We start from the raw sequence: 22,454 nt of genomic DNA on the forward strand, positions 1-22,454 counted from the left end.
CTGTGCCTGTATCCATGGGTGCTGCCAGGGTTTTTTGGGGGGCCATGAAAAGATATCTTCTCACATTGGACCCCACCACCCAGGCCACCCCATCCCTGCAATTACAACGACAACACAATTTATTGAGGGCCACAATCGGTCAGGGCTTTTGGAATCACCCTATCTCTCACTCCATGTGTTATCCCAAGCCTGAATCAATGGGACCAAGGGCCTTTTCAGGGCAAAAGGTGCTACCATTGGCAGGCAGAAAACCAATTCCCGTAGAGATCCAAACAGTTTGCTCTTACATTCATATAACCAAGGCTACTTATGTAACCGGTGGTCTCGTTCATATAATTTCAAAGCCATTATATGAAACATTACCTTTATGTACTCTGTAACTATCAGTTCAATGATGAAAAATGTTCAAATTCTTGGAAAAAAAAGTTTATTAAGCTTGTCACATAAAACATTCCATCCAATTAAAAATATATTAGTTTGCGGGAATAAGATTTCTGTAAGTAAGATTTCTGACAGTTGGAAAATGTCATTATCAAAAACGTCTTCTGAATCGCATACACATGAGATTGTTTTCAACATTTTCATTTGGTGGCATTTTCAATAAACAAACGGGAGTCCAATGTCCTTATTTGATTTTACATTTTAAAGTCAAGTTGCCCTTTGAATATCTGTTCATAACAATACTGGCAGGATATTTGAAAATGCTTTCACTTTCAATTTCGGTGAAAAATTAATCTAAGACAAAGCAGTGACAGTATTAAGACTGGAAAAAGGAGTCTAAAAGGAGGTGGACGTATTGGACATACGGTGCGGTCACAATAACACTGAAATGAGCAACCATTTGTTATTGTACCCAAACTTCTATAACTGGATGTAAATTTTGATATCAGGTCAAAGGTACTATGGCCAGATATAGTCGAGCCAACAGTAAATTTTCAAAAACACATTTCCGCAGAAACATGAAAGTCATGTTTCTGTAGAAAACATAAACAGCTGAAAATAGTAGCTCAGCATCAGCAGTTCTCAAATCCTCTTACAGCTTGCATCAACTTGCCTTTGCCGGTAAAAATCCTCACAGTATCTTAGATTTGATATTACAAAATAAGAAAATGTGTTCATTAAAAATACAGTAAAATGATACATTCACTGTAGTTAGCTGTTGAGAGCCTCTGGATTATTGATCAACAAGTCCTGTTTTTCGCTCCTAGCTCGGGCCTTTTAGCTTGGTGAAGGTCTCCATCGGTCGTGGTTAAGATACTGGAACAGGAACCAAAAGACATCTGAAGGCCAAATGCCGTTGTGATTCAAATCTCTCGTAATAGGTAATCCCCAAGGACCGAAGGTTACTCCAGGGCTCCAAAAAAAAACAACACTCCATAGACCTGTAGATTTGCGAGGGTCCTCGTGTTTGGAGACGGGTCCCGGGTGGGTAGAGTCCCGGTTTTTTTCGGCGGTGGAAGAGCGCAGCTCTAGAGTTCGGTGGCCGGGCCCCACTCCATGTCATCAGATTCATCGCCGTCGGCCGAGCTGTCGCTGCCGTGGATCTGAGAGCGTCTGATCTGCACGGCGTGATGGTGGGCGAACCTGCCGGAAACACGGAAGGAAGCGCGTTCAAAACCATCACATTACATTAGTGGCATTTCGCAGACGCTCTTATCCAGAGCGACGTGCAGTTGATTAGACTAAGCAGGAGACAGTCCTCCCCTGGAGCAATGCAGGGTTAAGGGGCCTTGCTCAAGGGCCCAACGGCTGTGCGGATCTTATTGTGGCTGCGCCGGGATTAGAACCACCGACCTTGCGTCTCCCAGTCATTTACCTTAACCACTACGCTACAGGCCGCCCTGTAGAGAGACTGCAGAGAGAACGTGGACCGAGTGTCTGTGACGTGGCGTCACCCATTGACTTTCCATGGGCTTGTTAAAAAGCGTTTTTTGATACCGCGGAAGTGCAGTTTTCAAGCACCGCCATTTTAGACGGATCGAAGCCAGAGACTGTGCAGTAGGGGAAAGGAGGGACCCTTAAATGGGCATGAAGTCCAGGTGGGCTACCGAGCGCATGAGATACAGTGACCAGTCACTTACATTGAAACAGGTGAAACACCTGTACTGCCGTCGGCCGCTTGATTCTTGATTCCGTGATCTAACTCACTGATCCTAATTTAAATTTAAACTCTCCTTTATTAAGACAGGATTTCATGGAGTACTTTTCTAATATGAAAAATGGCCGCAGTAGTTGTGTCAGGTGTGCGATGGTTTCCGTGTCACAGTTTGTACTTACACAATCAGCGGTGCAGGCCTCTCCTGGGGCTCAGCCATTCGAGTCTGGAAGAAGGAACGTTAAATTAGCCTTCAACTTTCTGCCAAAATCCCATGTGTGATAAGTAAGAAAAAATACTGCAATACATCTGTAACAAAATGACCTGAAAGGCAGTTGTAAAACAGTTGTAAAATTGCAGGAAAGCCCTGCCAGTTCAAAATGAAATGTATGTATTTAACTGAAATGTAATTTGAGGTAATACTGTCAATCAATCTCACTCAATGTTAACACAAATGTACATTTTAAAAGTATCCTAGAGATACAAAGGGGCCCACTCAGGGGGGGGGGAAAGCAGTCATTCTGTACCTGCTGGAGTTTCTCCTCGATGTCATTCAGTGTGACCGGCTCGGTGACTTCCGGGAGCGCTTCAGCCGCGATGGGCTCAGAGTACGAGTTCTTGGCGGGGGGGTCCGGGGCGCGGAAGTCGGGCGGCGCCTCGTAGGGCGAAGCCGGGACGGCGGGGTCCGTGGCGCTGATGTCAGAGCGGGAGTCGGAGAAGCTGTGGGAGGAGGGCGCCTCGGCGGCGGGCAGGGGGCTGTCGGGGGCGTAGCGGGCGTTGGCGGGCGGCGGCGTGGGCACGTGCATGATGGGCGGGATCTCGCGGGCGGGCGGCTCCTCGTCGTACGAGTCCGCGCGGCGGGAGTCGGGCCGCGGCTCCGGGCTCTCGGACTCCAGGGCGGGCTCGGAGGAGCGGGCCAGGGCGGCGCCCGCGTGCCGGCTGCTCGGTTTCCGGTCCCGGGTCTCGTAGGACTCCTCCAGGTCCTCGTTGTCCGTGTAGGGCTCCCCGTCCGTGTAGGGCTCGCCGTCCGTGTCCTCGTAGTCGCTGTTGGCCCGGCTGTCGCAGCTCAGGTAGTCTGTGGACTCCATGCGGTTCAGAGCGTCCAGCTCCTCATCTCCGCCGCCCTCCAGCTGCAGAGCCACAGAGACGCACGAGGGCTCACGTTCACTCCAACCTCGCATTCTGCCATTTCTAGTACACAGAACTAACTAAACTTGGAAGTAAACATGTAACTTACTAAACCTCCGACTCACTCAACTCACTCATCTCACTCATCTCACTCATCTCACTCATCTCACTCATCTCACTCATCTCACTCATCTCACTCAACTCACTCAACTCACTCAACTCACTCAACTCACTCAACTCACTCAACTCACTCAACTCACTCATCTCACTCATCTCACTCATCTCACTCATCTCACTCAACCCACTCAACCCACTCAACGTTTAGCAGGCTGAGGATTCCTCCACAAGAGAGCCATTGGCACTGAATGGTGCCTCATTGATGTTGTGTGTCCTTGTTAAGTACCATCGAGTAGTGGCAGAACTGGGGCAGAACTGTTAAAGAGATATAGGCTTCCTCACCGTGACTTCTGACACCCAGACTGGCTTGGCTTGCTGTTCCCGGATTTTGTCCTTAAGAACATTATACCACACATAGGAGCTGGGCTGGAGGTCAATGCACCCTGAAGGAGGGGGGAGAGAAGGGAGGAAGAGAGAGAACGGTTAAACATATATTTTTTAAAAGTGTTAAATACAACGTACATCGGGCTGGTTCCTGTACATCTTTTACGAATTCACCAGGGAAGAAACAAGTAGAGCAGTAGGTATGCTGTGGGTTCCAAAACATTGTGGATGCTCTTCACAATAAGAACAATCCCACCCAGCTAAAGTAACAGCAAAAATCAGCCCAGTCTGAGTCTGTCCAGGACCAGGAGTGAGAACCGCTGTGCTAGAGAGAACATTAGCACGAGGAAGACCCAAGCAGGAAGGAGGTATTGTGGACAAACGTTGGGTGTTTACCAGCGAAGATGTGGCTATAGTACTTCCTCAATTTGAGGGCCTGCGCGTAGAGGCGGCGGGAGCTCTTGTTGGAGTCGGGGCAGAGGCGCTGCCTCATGGTCTTCACGTCCTTGCGGCTGTGCGGGTCCAGGAACAGCACCAGCGGGTGGTACTGGATGTAGTCCAGCCGCTCGATGGCGGTGGGCGTGATGTCCAGCAGCGGATGCTTGTCCTGTGAGACGGAGGAGTTATTTCTGGTGCCACTTATAAAAGGCAGTGATCAATCAGCAGAGCCCTCCCTCCCACTCGGCAAAAACACTGAGCCTTGGGGCCCCACCTTCTCCACCAGGCCCTACGTCAGTCAAAAAATTGAATTAGAAATGTATTTCGTGGGGTGTCTCGGTGGCGCAGCCTGCAGAGCACTGACCGCATGCTCATTGTGAGCCGCGACGTCAACGGTTCGAATCCGACCGTCTGACAATTTGTCGCATGTCTTTCCCTCTCTCTCGCCCCCATTCTTCCTGTCTCTATATAATGTCCAATAAAGCTGAAAAAGGCCTAAAAAATATCTTTAAAAAAAAAGAAAAAAAAGAAATGTATTTCGCAGCAGGATAAGCTCCTCGAGATGTGACATCTCATTTTCGAGGGGGTCCTACAGTCCTACTATTCTCATCAGAAGGTCTCTGTTTTATAGGGGGGGCCCTAAAATTTCTAGGAATGGCTCTGCCGTTCAGTGTAGCCACAATCGCTGAGTAATGGAGGATTTCAGGAAGAGGGTCTGGATGGAAGCGCAGCTTCCGATGGCTTTGCGCCGACGCGGCGATTCGCTCACCTGCTCGGAGATCCTCCTCACAGTGTCCAGCTTGATGACGGAGGAGGAGGAGCCTTCTCCACCGCTACGAGGGACCATATCTGTGAGCAGGAAAACGGGTACTCTCTGAACACTGCAAGAAATTACCGTCTCAACCAGTGCTGTAGGCTTGTATTCAAATGTATTGGGCCAATTTCACACAGACCTGTTAAGCCTAGTCCTAGACTAAATTCAATTTTGAATGGAAATTCTCCGTAGAAAATGACATTTAGTCCAGGACTAAACTTAATCTGCATCTGTGAAACTGATTATCATCGTATTATAATCTCTGAAGTAGAAAATATCTTGTTTTAAATTACTGTTTGCTTGACATGTAAAAATGTGTTACTCCATTGGCTCCAATCTTTAAATTAGTCAGTCTGTCTTACCTGATACTCTTATTTAACAAATAAGATTTTTAAGTCTCAAATATAAGACTAAAATATTCGTTGAGTTTCACTTTTTCAGTTTTTGCTGTGAAATACCAGCCTGACTGAGAATATATTCATTCATTCATTCATTCATTCATTATCATCATCATCATCATCGAGTTTAAATTCCATCCACACACTGATACGGTTAACAGACAGCATACCTGCCACCTCAAACTCATTGGGCATTTCCCTGGCCAGCTTCTCCATGGCGACGTCGTTGAGAGGGCCCAGAATGACAATGGGCCGCTTAAAGCTCGCTGTAACGGTAAAATTCAGCAGAATCAGAGTCAGTTTCCAGGGCACTTCTGAATACAGCAGGTCCAATCTAAAAACCACACTTCATTCTGCTTATCAACATATTGAGTGAAGACCATGATACATTCATTCGTAGCTGAATCAGGTGTCAAAAACATGCACCCACACCGGCCCTTTTCAGATAAGATTGTACTCTCCTGATCTACAGTTCTCCTAGGTTAACCAGACGTGAAGACCCTCTTTCCTCTCACCTTCTCTCAGGAGCACCCGTTCGTAGGCTGGGTACTTCCCCTGGATGGTCAGCTGAAGGAGGTCGTCGCGGCTCTTGCGGATGTTCTTCTTGGCCCCTCTGAGACCCCGTAGCTTCCAGAACTCTGCCCTGGGTCCGGAGGGCTGCTTCTCAGTAACGCCGGCCCTCTGGGTCTGCTCTATGCTTGCCAAGGTCTCTGCCCTGTCCCAAAACAGCCACGACCCTTGTTACATTACATTACATTACATTACATTATTGGCATTTGGCAGACACTCTTATCCAGAGCGACGTACAGTTGATTAGACTAAGCAGGAGACAGTCCTCCCCTGGAGCAATGCAGGGTTAAGGGCCTTGCTCAAGGGCCCGACGGCTGTGCTGATCTTATTGTGGCTACAAGGGGATTAGAACCACCAACCTTGGGTGTCCCAGTCATTTACCTTAACCACTATGCCACAGGCCGCCCCTGTTAGAAGGAGCATCACAGAAAGCTGGACCAGCCCAAATGCATTCATGCTCAGGTAGGCCATACTTAATGCAAGGGTTGTTTTGCCAGCCAGATTTGACAATAAACCAACAGCTGTTGCAGAATCTTTTTCTTTTTTTCTTCTTGCCACAGAAACCATCTATTTAAGGATATAAGGAACATAGAGTGTATTGGTTGTGGTTTTGGAGTTTGGTAAAGTTTGTATATGGATGTATATTTTGGGGTCAAAAACACACAGATTAACATTAAAACACATCAATAAATGCTCTAAAATATATATTTATAGATACATAAAATAAAAAACTTAAGTAAGAAACTAGGTGGTGAAGCATTTTGCATTCAAGGCATTTTTGAAATAAAATTCAAAAGCAGCTGGTTGCCGGGTAGATTTCATGTGGAGTTTCTTTTTTTAGTTGGGGTGGGCTGTTGAGTAGAGAATCTGTGTGTTGAACGAGTGATTGTTCGCCAAAATCAACCTTTGTTGAACAAGCGTGCGGTAGAGAGAAGCTGAAACGGAAATTTTTCCCTCCACTTCCTGGAAAACAATTAGAATTTCGATTTTACATCATCATGTACCACTGGGCGTGTATGTCGATCAAATGCAAAGATCTCATTCCCTCATATGACTCCCGTTTGAGCTGGACATTAGCCGAGGCGGGCAGGAGACCGACTGCAGCCGCACAGACCTGGACTGGTTGGGCACGGTGCCGCGGTCGAGCTCGTGGAGGTCGTTGCCCATGCGCACGCCGAGCCAGTTGCCCAGCTTCCCGCGGTACATGGTGTCCAGCACGCGGAACACCTCGCCCCGGGTGAAGCTCAGGCCCTTGTTCCCCTCGGCCTCGTGGTCGAAGTGCGTCCGGATGTAGAACGAGTCGCCCAGCCCCGACTTCATTATCTTCCTGTAAACTGGAGGACGAGGCAAAGGAGGTGAGAAGGAGTATTTTTTTAAGACACATTTGTATCGTGCTTATCCATTTCTGTTCAATGTACCGTATTTTGTTTACTACACCCTTTTAAATGAAACTACTGGTGACTACATCGTGTATGAATATTAGAGATACAGTGCAGAAAAACTTTAGATCATGGGTGTTCAGACAGACAGATAGACAGAGAGACAGAGAGACAGGCAGACAGACAGACCACAGGTCCCACAGCGCCCCCTGTACTCACTGTCCTTCTTGTTCTGGGTGGTGATTTCCACCGTCTCCCCCCGGCGCACGTTCAGCAGGAACATGGCGGCTTCCTCGCGGGTGAAATGGCCGAAGTCCACGTCGTTCACCTACAAAAACACGGCAGCAGGGTCAGGTGAGGAGAGCTGAAGAGCAGGGCACACGGGGTAGACAGGGTACTGTGTCGTGAAAAAGTATTTGCCCCTTTCCCGATTTCCCGATTTGTCACACTGAAAGGTTGCAGATCTTTGAGAAAAATTTTATATTAGAAACAGGGAGCCTGAGGAAACATAAAACACGTTATTAAATGAATCTCATTACTCGGGCCTAATATTCATTGTTAAAAAAAGATTTGAAACCATTCAGTGTGTCAAATATCCAGTAATAGAGGAAATCATGGAGGGGGCAGATACTTTCTCAGGCCACAGTCCTGTATGTGGCACAGTTTAAGGGGGTACGTGTTGAGCAGGCGCGTGGTGTTTGTAGGGTGTCATATCGCGCTGACCTTCATGATCTGATCTCCCTCTCTCATGCCCTGCAGCTGGGCCGGACTGTTCGGCTGCACTCCTCCCACGAAAATGCCCACGTCGTTTCCGCCCACCAGGCGCAATCCCACGCTGCCCTCCTTCAGGAACCGCACCTTGTTCTGGTCCGAGCTGTACCTGTGAACGAGAGGAAGGGGAAAATCTCCATACCGATCCATCCAACGCTATTAATAACTTAATAATGAGTTGTTATTTAGCTGACGCTTTTATCCAAAGAGTCTTACAGTTCATTAGAATAAGCAGGGGCCAATCCCCCCCCCCAGGAGAAATGTGGGGTTAGGGGCCTTCCTCAAGGACCCAACAGCGGTGCGGATCTAATCAAGGCTACACCGGGGCTCGAACCACCAACCTTCTGGGTCCCAGGGATGGACCATAGCTATTAGGCTACAGGCTGCAATTATTATCGCTGGGCCCAGTCAGTTAGAATCAGTTTATATTCAATTGGTGATGGTTAAGGTGTGTTCCCGCTCATCACTGTTTCAGTGTGAAAAAAGTGCTATATAACTATAATCTATCTATCCATCACTCTAATTCCACAAAATAGAACAGAAATGGTAAAAAAAAAAAATGAGTGCAGTTCTTTTTTTTATTTTTATTTTCCCCAAACAGAGGTGTTTCATAACACACTGAGGGAACTCACCCGACGCTAGTGGTGGTGTACGTGGGGGAGTCCGGTGGTAAAGAGTAAAGAGGCTCCTCTTTAGGGGGAGCTGAAATCAATAAATCAGTAAAAGAAAATCAGTACCATTACTAAACACAAGGTGGCACTATAGTACGAGACAAAATATGTTCCTACAAACTACTTACGGGGCCCAACAGGTTTTCTTCCTACGGAAACTCCGGAGCGGAGGGTGCCGTTGACAGAGTTAGAATAACTGGAGGGATACAGATATCATTCAGTTAAGATTTCATTTTCAATTTTGGGCCTTGTCCTCAATGCAACATGAAGAAACAGTATGTAGGTTCGAAGCAGACCTGGGTCAAATACGTAATTGTTTTGGATTCGAATATTTCTGCGCTCACTTGATCTCGCCTGGTGCTATTGAGGCAACCAAGAGGACCAGACGACAGGGTATTTGCCCAAGGACTGGTTCAAAGGTGATTAAAAAGTGTGCGTATGTTATGTACAGAACACAAATGTTGACATGGGAAGTTTCCTGAAACTGACTGAAATGGGCAGGGTCAGTGCATTATGACATCAGTGGCTAACTAATTTGAAGCAATCAGAGTGTGTTTTGCACAATTTTAGGTTTTTGAAGCCCCGTCCATTACGTGGGATTGTGAAAGCTCGCCAACTAAAGGGAGACACCACTGTTTACGAGGGGCGTACGCCACCTGGGGGTGCGCTCAAAATCTGCGCTCCCATGCCGTCTGGGCGGAGAGGGGACGCGGTCGGACGCTGAAGAGTCTGAAAGAGAGGGACACACAGAGCGAGGAGCGTTTTAGTCGTTTTCTTCTTTTAGCAGCGGCGGTCGTTCCGCTGGAAACTGGTGGGGTGGAAAATTTCGCCTTGAACTGATTATTGGTCTCGACTTGCTTTCAGTCATTTTTCTGGATTATGAATACAGCGATTTATTTACAAAATCAGTACCATGAGATGCAGCCCGCTCAGTACGGGCATTTAGCGAGTCATTTATTTGCATTGAAAACATTTAGCAAATTTGAACATTATTTCTGGATACATGTACATTTCTTCCTTCTCCGCACTCACACTCAAATATCTGTGTGTAAATTGTAAACGATCTTGAAGTGCAGGTGTTGCTAATGCTGGTTATGCTAAAAGCTAATGCGGTACTAAACAGGGCGGTGTATCAGTAATACTGACCATCAGAGGGGGGCCTGGCAGGCGTGCTGCCTCTTCGCGAGGATTCCTGTTTCAGAAGCAGGGGGGAGGACCGCATCTCAGGGAGAACTCTGACGGAGAAGGGATTTCAGTTCAGACGGAGAATATAGCACTATAGCACTTTATGGAGTTTACTTATACAGTGCTCATGTAGTCATCCCAGACTTAGTAACTAAAGGCAGGCAAGTCATAAGAACTGCCAAGGACCCCACAACCACTAGGGGGCACCCTATTATTCTAAAATATACTGTATATTACTTAAAGAGCCTGTTTCACATACACAGATTAAGCTTAGTCCTGGACTAAATTCAGTTGTTTTTTTTGTATGGAGAATCTACACTTCAAATAGATAATTTAGTCTAGGACTATGCTCAGCCTGTGCCTGTAAAACAGGCTCATAATGTTTGGTTTGAGGGGTGCCTAAACACTTAAGGCGAGGGTTGTGACTGCCTGGTGCAGTGTCTCAGACAGGGCCCTGCTGCGGGTAAGCGCAGGCTGTGGTTGAGTGCGGATGACCCCGTTTCACTCCCGAGCAGACGAACCAGTCTGTTCCCATGCCTTTATCTGCCTCACTCATCACTCCCCAGAGTGCCGAGGCGGAGCTCGAAGAGCCACTGACAATCTAACAAACACGCCGACAACAAACACAGGCGGCAGGAGCCAACGCCGAGGGCCACAAGATCCCCGTCTTTAACGAACAATGGAGTGTGGGTGTGCGTCTGGCCTGCCAGATCTGATGTTCTTTCGTTCACCTGTATTTGTCGTCATTTCTATTAGCTGTTAGCTGTTAGCCATGCTAATTGGCCGCCAGACTCACCTGACTCTTTCTGCCGAGTCTCTGGAATCCCTCCTGCTTGAAGTAGCAGGTCTGGTGAGGGACTCGTTGCTGACCTCTGACCCTGATTCTGAAGGTCCTGGAAAAATAGGTACAGCTACAGTTATCCACTCCAGTTTTTAATATCACACATCGATCATGTTTCACAGTCTCCACTTAGATTTTTATTAGAAATCAGAGATTAGACACAAGTGAAATAAAAACACATTTTAAGAAAGCACTTCTTACACCTTCTTAGTCGAGCTGTTTAGCATTGGCAAGACCTGGGTCAAATACTTATGTACCACAGTATCTGTCTTTGAATTTACATGATTATATGTAATTATTGAATGTGGCTCTTTGAGCAAGTGCTCCTGAATAAGGGCAAAAGAGGGCTTTATTCATAAAAAATAATGGCTTTATTCATAAAAAATAAGACCTTAAACAAAAATCCTGTTATAAAAAGTAGACAATGTCAATAATCGCATGACATTACAAAAAGATGTAACGTGAAGACAAAAAAAACACGGGGGTCTGAAACTCACCCCTGCTCTGGCGAGAGACGCTCGCTGTGGGGGGAACCCATCGTGGGGGCTCCACAGATGGGGATTTCTGAGCCCTCTCAAGGGTGGATCTGCAAGAAGCCAGAGACAGGAAGTGAGGTAAGAGATAGGGAGGAAGTGAGGTAAGAGATAAACGGCACACCTCAGATGAGAGTGCAGAGTGTGGTCGGGGCTACAGCGAATATGAAACAATGAAAATATTCACCCTTCAAAAGGGTGTGGGGGCTTTCTAGCATTACAAAAGGTGCTGATAATGACAGAACCCAGTATGGCAGAATAGCTGCATTTCAAAAGCAAATTTGGGAGCAGTAGTGAGTTCACGGTGGCACATTTATGCGGCATGTAGCATGTGATATATTGGTCCGATAAGAAAAACCAAGAAGCAGAATGAATTTGAACTTATTAGATATTAAGAATAATAAAGAAATATTCATACATTTTTAGGGTGCTTTGACCTTTGCTTATTCTTCATGCTAAATGATTTTGAAATGTAACCACATATAGCTCTTTTCGGATTGCTTTGGCTATGTGTACTGTTCCTTCATATGAAATGAGAAAGCACTACAGAATGTGTGGAGTTGAGAGGGGGGCTTAGACTATAGATTGTACATCTTTATCCAATTTGAAGTAGGAAGACTTTGCTTCGGGTTTTGACATTAACGCACATAACCAGGGACTTGCTCAATGTGTTTAGTCGCTTTTTATTGTTCGCCATACAAAAGGAGGTAAACATGCACACATTTCCATTCACAAAAAGCAGTACACACGAGAGGCAAAATAAAGACACAAAACATCTCTAAAACAGCTCAAATAAAATAAATGCCGTACAAAAAAAAACAAAAAAAAAAAACAGTGAGAGTGAGAGTGAGCTATAAAAATGATCATCATAAAATAAAATAGTAAATAAAAACAAGAAAGGCGGAAACACAAAACATGTAAAGGTTAAAGGTCATGCAGGCAGTAAGGTCTAGCATGAGTCAGCTGCTCAGCTCTCCAGTCCAGGAGGTGATGTAGAAGGTCGCCCCCTGCTGGCAGGGTGTGGGGGGGGTGGGTGTGGTAGGGGAGCCTCCGTTCATCTGTACCTGTATCGGGTCCTGGAGTCCTGGCTGGCCGGGGTGCCGTGCCGGCGGGGGTGCCCGGAGCTGCTGTCCGAATCGGTCTCCGAGTCGTCTGAGGGGGGAAGGGGGCGCCATTTCCGTATCAACAACAACATTCTGCACCTCGTTGACAGTGAACGCATCGCTCCAGCTAACCGCTATGGCGCTACTCAGAAAGAGGATGTACGGCCGGGTAGGGAAGCACGAGAATCAACCAATGCGGATTTATTTCCTATAGATTTTTAAAAATAGATTCGATTAGATATAACTTCATTGTTGTTGCCTTCTAGGGCGATGAAATGCGTCCTCTGCATCTGACCCATCCTAGTTACTTAGGAGCAGTGGGCAGCCATATTATGGTGCCCGGAGACCAACTCCAGTTCTGAGGCCAGTGCCCTGGTCCAGGGCAATGGTAGGAGTACACCGAGGGGTAATTTAGACTCTCCAATTAACCTAACCTGCATGTCTTTAACAGCTGGGCAAGAACAGAGGTTTATAATAGAGTAAAAAATAGAGTGTTTTAAAATCAAATCTATGTTTTATAATAGAGTAAGCACTGTTCAGTCTGCTCTTAAACTCCATTTCCACGTCTGGTTAATCTGCATAGCACACATTCTTATTGCCATTCCAAAACTATTTGCTGTCAATAATAATAATGGCAAAATATTTGTACGGAGGGACTATATTTATGGAAGGATCGGCCCAGTAATTGGTCTTGTATCTTGTTCCTGAAATCAATAACCACTTTCTTTTGGTTGCTTTTATCTGCCTAAAACTAGCTAGTTGTTTGCACTTAATCTCATAAAATGTAAATGTCCTCTGTATAACTGCTGTAACTGACAGAGAAATGACACACTGTAGCTGTGTCACCCTCAGACTGGATCAAGAGAACAGTGGGCGTAGTGTGTTGTCGTTGTTCAGTGTATAAGGTGAAAAACAGAACAGACACGTCAGGACACACCTCTGGGTGTCTGTGACTGTGGACGACTGCCAAGAATTCTCACACAAAATGAATTCCAGTCTTACAGGAAATATTCAACACATTTCATAAGACTGTGTTTATCTCTGTTGCAGTTTTGTTTGCCTGAATTGTGTTGAAGGCCAAAGAAAAGACAGCAAACAGGATGTGGAAACATGAGCCACACATATGTGTACAGTACGTTTGATTCAGCCTGATTTTGGTGGCAGACACTACGCTATGGCCTGAATTCACAAAACACCTCTGAGGGCTGAGCTAGGATCAGGCTTCCCTTATCCTCATCCAACCCGTCTCCATTTTGAGTCAACAGGATATTGACTCGTTTCATCAGAGTCTCTGCTCTCCGAAGAAGCTCGTCTCCAAAACGTATCAGTCTCCTATATTTCCACTGATTCAAGAAATATCTCCCAAGAACACTGCAGTACATTGTACAATACAAGCATTCCAGCCCTGTCGGGGGGGGGGGGGGGGGGCTCACCTTTGGGCGGGGGTCTCATGGGGGAGGGGCCTCGGCGGGGCAAGTCCTGGAGGGGGGAGGCCCGGAGCCCGGGGTGAGGCATGTCAGGCAGGACTCTGAGGGAGAGAGAGAGAGAGAGGGACACATTACATTACATGACATGTTATTTAGCGGACGCTTTTATCCAAAGTGACTTACAGTTGATTGGACTAAGCAGGAGACAATCTCCCTGCCACAATGTGGGGTTAAGGGCCTTGCTCAAGGGCCCAACAGCTGTACGGATCTTATTGTGGCTACATCAGGGATCGAACCACAGACACAGGACATATGCACTATTCAACCAATCAAAATGACGATTGTTTTAAGTCCTTATTAAACCCAACTTAATTTTCTCAACCAAAGCCAAAACCTCTTAGGATTTGGATGGATAGATTTCATATTGGGCTTGAGACTGAAAGGGTTAACACACAGGATAAGCGAGTCATTGGGTTCTCCGGTTCAGGCCCTGGGGGGTCTCCCTGCTCCCTGTACCTGTATCTGGAGTGGTTGTCGGCCTTGGGACTGTCCCGTCGAGGAGGGGGCGAGGCGCTCCGGTCTGAGTCAGACTCCGAAACCGCTGCAGACAGAACGCAGAGCGCTGTAAGTTAGTGACCACCGGCAAACGGTTCCACTCGCTCGCCAAAAATGAACCCAGCGTGTTCGTCCTGCTCTACAGAACAGACGCAGAGCCTGGCGGTCTGACCGCGAGCGGTTCTATTCCGTTACCTTTCCGCGGTCGCGAGGCGGTGGAGGTGGGGCGGGCCGGGGCCCAGGAGTCCAGGCTGCGGGAGACGGGAGAGGATCGGGGGTTGGGCAGGGCGATGCCGGAGAGGGTTCTGGGAAAAGAAAAAAATATCCGTCTATGAAAACCCAGTATACAGTATATAGAACAGCACTGAATGCAATATGTACCAATGTTATATTCTATATTAGAATCCTTATCCTATAGCTACAGTCTTAATTCCCCCAAAGCGAGGCTCTTTTCAGTAAGAAAAGTGAGAATATAAAAATAAAAGTTTATTTTATTCAGACAGAAGCAAAGCAGAGAGGGATCACAGCACAGTGCCATGGTAGGGTTTCGAACCTCAGGCCGCTCGAGTATTTGTTTTGTATACAAGGTGATGAAAGCTCTTACCCATATTTGCTCCTGTTGTCCCTCATGTCAGGACTGTCCCGGGGGGGCCGGGGCGAGGGGCTGCGATCGGACTCCGAATCTGAAGGTGCTGCACCAGAAACAGAACAGGTCCAAAAACTCAGTCGCATATTTTAACCCCATTGGCCGTGCCTGAGCACTGATGACCTTTGTCCATATTCAAAGCCAATCAGGCGTCCTTATTCTCTTTCATAGATATCCATAATCCATTGTCAGATTAATCTACAAGGCCCAAGTCTCTATCTTTGTTGTATTCTTAGCACTTGAAACTGTACTTCCCTCTATGGTCTTTCTGCGCACTTAACTCCCTGGTTATGGGTATGTCACTCTGGATAAATTAAGAGCGTCTGCCAAACGCCTGTGCTACACTGTAATGTAATGTACGCGAGGATGGAGTAATCGAGGAAACGCGTCTCAGGATCGTCCTTCCTCTTTAGCGTCAGTTTGAAGCCGCATCAGTAACAGTCGGAATGAACCCCAGGTGATTCGTACTACAATGTGGACACAGGTATCTTGAAATAACAAAACAATGCGTATGAAGAGATTCCACTCAGCTCAGTTTTTATTATAGTTTTTTGGGTTTTTGTTACTCAGTTCTACAGGCCACGTGCTAAGCTATCGTGCTAACATTGCTAGACTCACCTCTGCGGGGCGCCCGGGGCTGAGAGTGCGCGGGGGGCCGGGTCAGAGTGGAGCGTAACGGCGGAGATTCACGAGCCGGGAGAGACGCTTCTGCTCGATGGTGTCTGCGGTGGAGGAGGGCAAGGGTGAGCGCCTTCACACTCCGGTGTGTGAGTGGAGAGGAACTGGCCTGGTGCCGTGCGTGTGTGGGTGTGTGTGTGTGTGTGTGTGTGTATGTGTGTGTGTGCATGTGTGTGTATGTGTATGTGTGTGTGTGTGTGTGTGTGTGTGTGCTTGTGTGTGTGAGTGTGTGTGTATGTATGTGCTTATGTGTGTGTGTATGTGCATGTGTGTAGGTGCGTGTGTGTGTGTGTATGTGCATGTGTGTGTGTGTATGTGCATGTGTGTGTGTGTGTGTGTATATGTGTGTGTGTGTGTGTATGTGCATGTGTGTGTGTGAGTGTGTGTGTGTGTGTGTTTGCGTGTGTGAGAGAGTGTGTATGTATGTGCTTATGTGTGTGTGTATGTGCATGTGTGTGTATGTTGTTCAGGTGAGTTTACCTGCGCGTGCGTCGCTCCCTGGTTTCCGAGCGGGAGGTTCTGACGGGAGCGCGGAGCTCCGAATCCAAATCAGAAATGTCTGAGGAAGTAACATACACCTTTCAGCGAGTCACACACTCTACTCCTCAAAGCTTCACACACTCTACTCCTCAAAGCTTCACACACTCTACTCAGCAAAGCTCCAGTCCAGGCGCACAGTGTCACATCTACTCAGCACCCACAGAACATGGGCCTGCAGCTCCAGCCCAGGAGGGCTACACAGCTCCCTGTAGTTTCCCTTTGAGCTGTATCCAGCCTAGCCCATGAAAACCAAGATGTGTGGACTCTGTAGCCAATCAGCGACTGAGACACAGTCACAGGCACATACCAAGAAACCAGCAGAACCTGCAGCCCTCCGGGGCTGAGATTGAGAAAAGGCGATAACTGCTCACTAATAAAGCTTCTCTATAGAATAGAGTAGAGAAGCAGGGGACAATCCTCCCTGGAGCAACGCTGGGTTAAAGGCCCAACAGCTATGCAGATGGCTACACCGGGGCTTGAACCACCAACCGTCCGGGTCCCGGTCATGTACCCTAGCCACCAGGCTCCAGGCGGCTCTATCGGACCCTCACCCTCGAGCTCCGAGCTGCTGTTCCCGCGCCGGTCCTCCTCGCTGTTGGGGTCGCTGTCGACGATCTCGGGGATGCTGACCAGGAACTTGCGGTCGTCCCTCAGGACCAGCATGGTGAGCTTGCCCCGGGACTTCTCCACCAGGTGCTTGGTCTCCAGCAGGGAGAGGTTCTCCGTGGTCATGCCGTTGATCTGAGCAGCGCACGGGACAGGGAGGGTCGGTTAGACTCACGGCAACATGGGAGTATTAGCAAAAGGCCACCGTACTGAGAAAGAACTGAAAGTACGAACGACAGGCCACCAGCTGTGACCAGCTTGAAATGGCCAGCTACCAGGCGTTTCAAAACATAGCTTTAGCTGGTCAAGCTATGTTGATTGAGTATGGAGCTGGTCTGAACTGGTCAACCAGCTACCAGCTGTTTCAAAACCTAGCTTGAGCGGTTTCTTTCAGCAGGGAGCAGGGCAACTGCTCAAGTCAGATTAATTAAAGGTTTATTTACATGGGTGCTAGAACCTCAAAATATAAATCAATAAAAAAAGATCTAAACACTGCAAATTAATTAAGCAGTATTAAAGTATTAAAAAATGACTGTGTGGTGTGCAGATGGATTCTTTTTTCCAAGAACTGAAAGTAGCCATCTGCTTCCTCGCACAGCAAGTCAGTCAGATGTTCTCCTTCAACACCATCCTAAGCTCCTCTGCTCAGACGGGGAGGTCTCTCACCTTCAGGACGAGGTCTCCCTCCTGCAAGGTGCCCTCTTTGGCGGCCAAGCCGCTGTCCGTCATGTGTTTGATGAAGATCTGGCTGCCCAGCTTCAGGCCGTACTCTGGGGGAGGAGGTCAAACAGAGCTTCAGCCACAGAGAAAACCTTTAAGGAGCACCGCAGCTCAAAGTTTCATTTAATTGAATGCAGTCAAGATGGATGAGGCTTGAAGCCCAGTGTATTAGTGTGAGTGCTGTTCAGTATTCAAATTCATCACATCCTGTAATGAAATGTTTACATCGGCCTTATTATGGGATGCAAGGCTGTCACAGACACTGCATTTCTCCTGTGTGTGCGCCAAGTCAGGGGTGTCCAAAATCATCCGAAAAGGGCCGGTGTGGGTGCAGGTTTTTGTGTTAACCCAGCACTGTGGCACACAAGTCACCTAATTAACCACCTAATTAACCATGGTCGTCAATCAAGACCTCGGTATGTAAAATCAGGTGTTGTAGTCCTGGGCTAAAATACAAACCCGCACCCGCACCGACCCTTTTCGGATAACACTGGACACCCCCGGCTTAAGCAGTTCAGCAGCAGGCAAATTCAGCTCCTAAACAAAACCGGACGGCCGCGGACGGCCTCCCTCACCGTCGGTCAGGCGTTTCTTCAGCAGCGTGGCCCTGATGGGCTTGCTGGGGCCCTCCTGCCGGGGCAGGTGTTTGAAGCCGGACATGAGCGGCAGGGCGTGGCCGTTGCGCTCGGGGCTGGAGCCCAGGCTGTGCCGGCTGCGCCGCCTGTAGTGGTCGCTGCCCGAGTCTGACAGGCGCCGGGGCCGCCGCCCCGGGGGGTCGTCACTCAGGAGGTTGGAGTGGGAGGCGGAGCGGGTCGGCCGTGTGCTGGGGGGGATGTGCATCTTACGGGGCCTCTTCACCGTCTGAGAGAGGGGCAGGAGTCAGGACCACTCACACACACTCTCTCACACTACAACACACTCTCACCGTCTGAGAGAGGGGCAGGAGTCAGGACCACACTACAACACACTCTCACACTCTCACACTCTCACACTCTCACACTCTCACACTCTCACACTCTCACACTCTCACACTCTCACACTCTCACACTCTCACCGTCTGAGAGAGGGGCAGGAGTCAGGACCACTCACACACTCACACTCACACTCACTACAACACACTCTCACACTCTCATACTACAACACTACAACACTACAACACTCTCTCACCATCTGAGAGAGGGGCAGGAGTCAGGACCACACACACACTCTCACTCACTATAACACACTCTCACACACACCAACTCACTACAACACACTCACACCCACACCCACACCAAGGCCTGATTCCCACAACTACCACAGTTAGCGCTGCTCTATAAAACAGAACCTATGAAAAGCAGCTTGTTGCTGCCATGTGCTAGATAAGCAAACAATGAACAGTATCAGGTTACACAGAACAACAAAAGAGCTTATATAGTCAATTGATGGGAAGAGGAATGACATGTTTACTTAATTTATATTTATATATATAAAATCCCACAAGGTGCTTGCCACTAAGCTGGAGATTTGCATTGCCTTATGGGAAGTGTAGTTCCCAGCGTTTGTGTGGACTCACAATGTTGGCGGCCTTGCCACAGGTCTTGAGGTGCTGAATGGTGAAGCCAGAGGTGACGTTTTCCATGGAAACGCCGTTCACCATGACGACATGATCCCGGATTCTGTGGGGAGGGGAGGAGAAGGAGGCGGTGAGTGTGTGCAAGGCGGAACGATCTGTGCATGCTCGTGGGAGAGGCTGGCAGGTGTGGAGATAAGGCTAGGGTTACCATCTGGAGTCAAACAAAAATAAATAAAGGCAGTAGAGCCTGGTAGAGTGACTCAGTCCTGTCCAAAAGCAGCCAGGCAGAGACATATCTATATTCCTCGAACGTCAGGGGAGAGTGTGTTCAGTAACAGGGCGGGATTGGGCAGGTATGGGTGTGTGCGGTTGTTTATCTTTCAGGACGGGGGCGTAGTCCGACTCACTGTAGCCTCCCCGTGGCGGGCCCGTTCCGGACGATGTCCGAAATCACGATGGTGTCCCCGCTGTCCGGGCTGGGCTTGTCCCGGCCTCCGGAGATGGCGATCCCGAAACCCACCTTCGGATCCTGCGGGGGAGAGAGGGAGAGGGGGAGAGGGGGAGAGAGGGAGAGGGGAAGAGAGAGAGAGGCACATTCCTTAAGCGTCGTTCACGGTCGCACAGCTCCTGGCTCCAGAGCGCAGGGCGTGTCTTCAAAAACATTCCAAATTCGCAGGACTTTGGACGGCGCAGAAAGGAAACTAGAGCTGCTCCCCGACAGAACTAGCCGTCATTTCACAACTCATCTGCCACAAAGCCGTCTGTGAGTTTGCGACCGGGCTCCGCGCCTCGCCAAACAAAAAGACGGGCAAGCCTTCCCGTAAAACCGCACAGCCGCGCGCCTGGCACGCACTACAGCTACCGCCACGGAAGCAGAGGCCTCTGCGTGAACTTACCTTGATCAGCGTCACAGTGTGCTGCTCCCATATCACCATTTCCTCCATGTCTGCTTTCTGAAACGCAAACAAAAAAAAAAAGCTCAGCAATTAAAAGCTTCGTCCAGCCAATTAAAACCAGGAAGTCAGCCTCGGGGTCCACACACAGCAGAGGACAAGTACCCGATAACAGTATCAGACCAGCGGCCTCGGATTCGCGAGTTGGCCTAGCCCGCCGGAGAGAGAAAACAGCCCCTACGCTACCGTTGAATCCGTCTGAGCAGAAAAGGGAAGTGTGAGTCAACAGGATTGTTACCAGGCATGTTCTCACCTGTATCATTCCAGTCTTACAGGTAAGGGGGCGGAGCCTGCAGGCAGCAGCTGTGACAGGCTCCGTCCTCGCTCTGTCCACCGAGCTCTATGGTGCCCCTGCGACGCTGACATCGGACACCAACGCAAACGCCAGCGCCAGACGCCAGAGCCCAAACACTGCGGTCCTCCAGAGAGGCAGCTCAACGGCGTATTCCTCATACTTTTACACTTTCCGGTATTTTCTACAGGCTTTCGTTCGAGGCTAAAACACACAGTGCAGCAGACCAGCTTCCTGGTTACCGTGACGCGAGGTGTTTTCATAAAACGAGTCGAGCGAGATAAACCTCTCCGTAAGCTAGGAGGGCTGCACACAAGCCACACCACCAGCCGGCGGTTTATCTGAAAAACAGCAGCTCCACGGGAAAGCGCAAGCGTACTGTAGATAAAAACAGACACCGTCCACAAGAGAAACTGCATAACATGTTGTTGCCGCAGTGCAAGATTCAACAGTGCTGGAATACTACAAAACTGCAGGTCCGGTTATACAACGGACTTAAAATGAAACGGGTGAATTTCACACTCTTCAGTTGGAATTGTGTCAGTGCTATTTGGGTCAGGGCTGCAAAGATCACGCCAGTCCTCCTGCGCCACAGCGAAGTCACAGCACATCTCTATGGTGCTGTGAGACTCAGTTTCTACTGGACAGTTGGGCGGCGCCTGGAGTCTGTCGGTGGAATGTTCCACCTGGCTGTGCGTTAGGAATCCGGCGCACATTCCACACATGAATGCTGCATTGTAGGAGGCCAGTGAAAAGATAACCGAAACCACGCATGTGCTCCATAGAGTGAACTAGAGTGGGGAAACACCGTTCTGAAACTCAGTACCATAGAGCGGGGCTCCAAGAAATATTCCAGTTGCAGCATTAGTCACCTTTTTCACCTCTCTGTTAAACTTCATGTGTTGAATCAATCTCCACTAAATCAGTATAGAGAGCACAGACAATTTCAGGAAACAGCTGTTGAACCTGCATTCCAAATATAGGACTGTAATATTTTATTGCGCATTTTGAAGACGATTCAAGCTATTTCTGACAGGTCATTTTTATATTCAGAGATAATAACGAAAAATAAATATTTCAAAACTGTTATTGCAAATCATTTTAATCTCATTATCACTTTCATTATTATTGTCAGCAATACTGTATATCTAGGGGTGTTTTTAATATTACTTTTTATTGGAGAAATTACCACTGTAGCAGTGGAACCAATTTCATTATCAGCTGAGCTAGTTGAACGGGAACTGGAGCAGTGCATCTGACACACTACAGAATACCAGATAAACAATAATCCCATTTGTGCTGTTATTATTCCAGCAAAGAGATGCAGTTGGGAATGACACATTTAAGAGGAAAATGGCAGGGGAATTGGACAAAATTTTAACTAAATCTTTTATCCCAAAAGTAGTCATTTCAGAAGCTATGTACTTGCATGTACTATTATGAGGTGTATGTATGTGTTATGTTATGGGATATGTGCAACACTGTTATGTAATTGTTGATGCTGTTATGGCTGAGGATGTATTGTTTGTTGTCATTGTGACCGTCAAGGCATTCATGACGCATCGCAGAGTCCAAGACAAATTTCCCTGAGCGGGACAATAAAGTTCATCGTATCGTATCGTTCAGAGATGCTCTTCTGCATACCACTGTTGTAATGCCTGGTTATTTGCACTACCGTCACCTTCCTGTCAGTTTTGATCAGTCTAGCCATTCTCCACTGACCTCTCTCATTAACAACGCATTTCTGCCCACAGAACTGCTGCTCACTGGATGTATTCTGTTTTTCACACCATTCTCTTCAAACTCTAGAGACTGTTGTGCGTGAAAATCCCAGGAGATCAGCAGTTTCAGAGATACTCAATACACCCTGTCGGGCACAAACAATCATTCCATAGTCAAAGTCACTTAGATCACATATTTATCCCATTCTGATGGTTGATCTGAGCATTAACTGAACCTGTCTGCATTGCACTGCTGCCACAGGATTGACTGATTAGAGAATCATATGATTAACTTGGTGTACAGACAAACCACAAATAGTGATTCCTTGCCGTA

General features: G+C 47.9%; 1 protein-coding gene across 2 annotated transcripts in view; it reads right to left on the reverse strand.

Annotated features, from left to right (window-relative positions):
- Positions 1-410: 410 nt before the first annotated feature.
- Positions 411-22,454, reverse strand: part of tjp3 (tight junction protein 3) — a 29,086-nt gene continuing 7,042 nt past the window's right edge. Inside the window, exons 1-31 of one of the 2 annotated variants that reach the window (XM_061239766.1) lie at positions 20,213-20,344; positions 20,051-20,107; positions 19,562-19,683; positions 19,155-19,257; positions 18,175-18,460; positions 17,546-17,649; positions 16,825-17,014; positions 16,214-16,292; positions 15,674-15,777; positions 15,014-15,101; positions 14,605-14,714; positions 14,371-14,455; positions 13,861-13,955; positions 12,389-12,476; positions 11,289-11,377; positions 10,747-10,843; positions 9,912-10,000; positions 9,422-9,494; positions 8,894-8,961; positions 8,727-8,796; positions 8,047-8,203; positions 7,543-7,651; positions 7,059-7,278; positions 5,890-6,089; positions 5,545-5,640; positions 4,932-5,011; positions 4,121-4,331; positions 3,683-3,783; positions 2,623-3,225; positions 2,278-2,321; positions 411-1,584 (exon numbers count right to left, since the gene is read on the reverse strand). In XM_061239766.1, coding sequence (XP_061095750.1) covers positions 1,470-1,584; positions 2,278-2,321; positions 2,623-3,225; positions 3,683-3,783; positions 4,121-4,331; positions 4,932-5,011; positions 5,545-5,640; positions 5,890-6,089; positions 7,059-7,278; positions 7,543-7,651; positions 8,047-8,203; positions 8,727-8,796; positions 8,894-8,961; positions 9,422-9,494; positions 9,912-10,000; positions 10,747-10,843; positions 11,289-11,377; positions 12,389-12,476; positions 13,861-13,955; positions 14,371-14,455; positions 14,605-14,714; positions 15,014-15,101; positions 15,674-15,777; positions 16,214-16,292; positions 16,825-17,014; positions 17,546-17,649; positions 18,175-18,460; positions 19,155-19,257; positions 19,562-19,683; positions 20,051-20,098 — 3,924 coding nt within the window. In that variant the 5' untranslated portion in view covers positions 20,099-20,107; positions 20,213-20,344 and the 3' untranslated portion in view covers positions 411-1,469. Of the gene's footprint in view, positions 1,585-2,277; positions 2,322-2,622; positions 3,226-3,682; positions 3,784-4,120; positions 4,332-4,931; positions 5,012-5,544; positions 5,641-5,889; positions 6,090-7,058; positions 7,279-7,542; positions 7,652-8,046; positions 8,204-8,726; positions 8,797-8,893; positions 8,962-9,421; positions 9,495-9,911; positions 10,001-10,746; positions 10,844-11,288; positions 11,378-12,388; positions 12,477-13,860; positions 13,956-14,370; positions 14,456-14,604; positions 14,715-15,013; positions 15,102-15,673; positions 15,778-16,213; positions 16,293-16,824; positions 17,015-17,545; positions 17,650-18,174; positions 18,461-19,154; positions 19,258-19,561; positions 19,684-20,050; positions 20,108-20,212; positions 20,345-22,454 lie in introns of those variants that run through there. The other variant, XM_061239765.1, reaches the window with a different exon arrangement.

Source organism: Conger conger, chromosome 4 (assembly GCF_963514075.1).
Source record: "Conger conger chromosome 4, fConCon1.1, whole genome shotgun sequence".
NCBI lineage: Eukaryota > Metazoa > Chordata > Actinopteri > Anguilliformes > Congridae > Conger > Conger conger.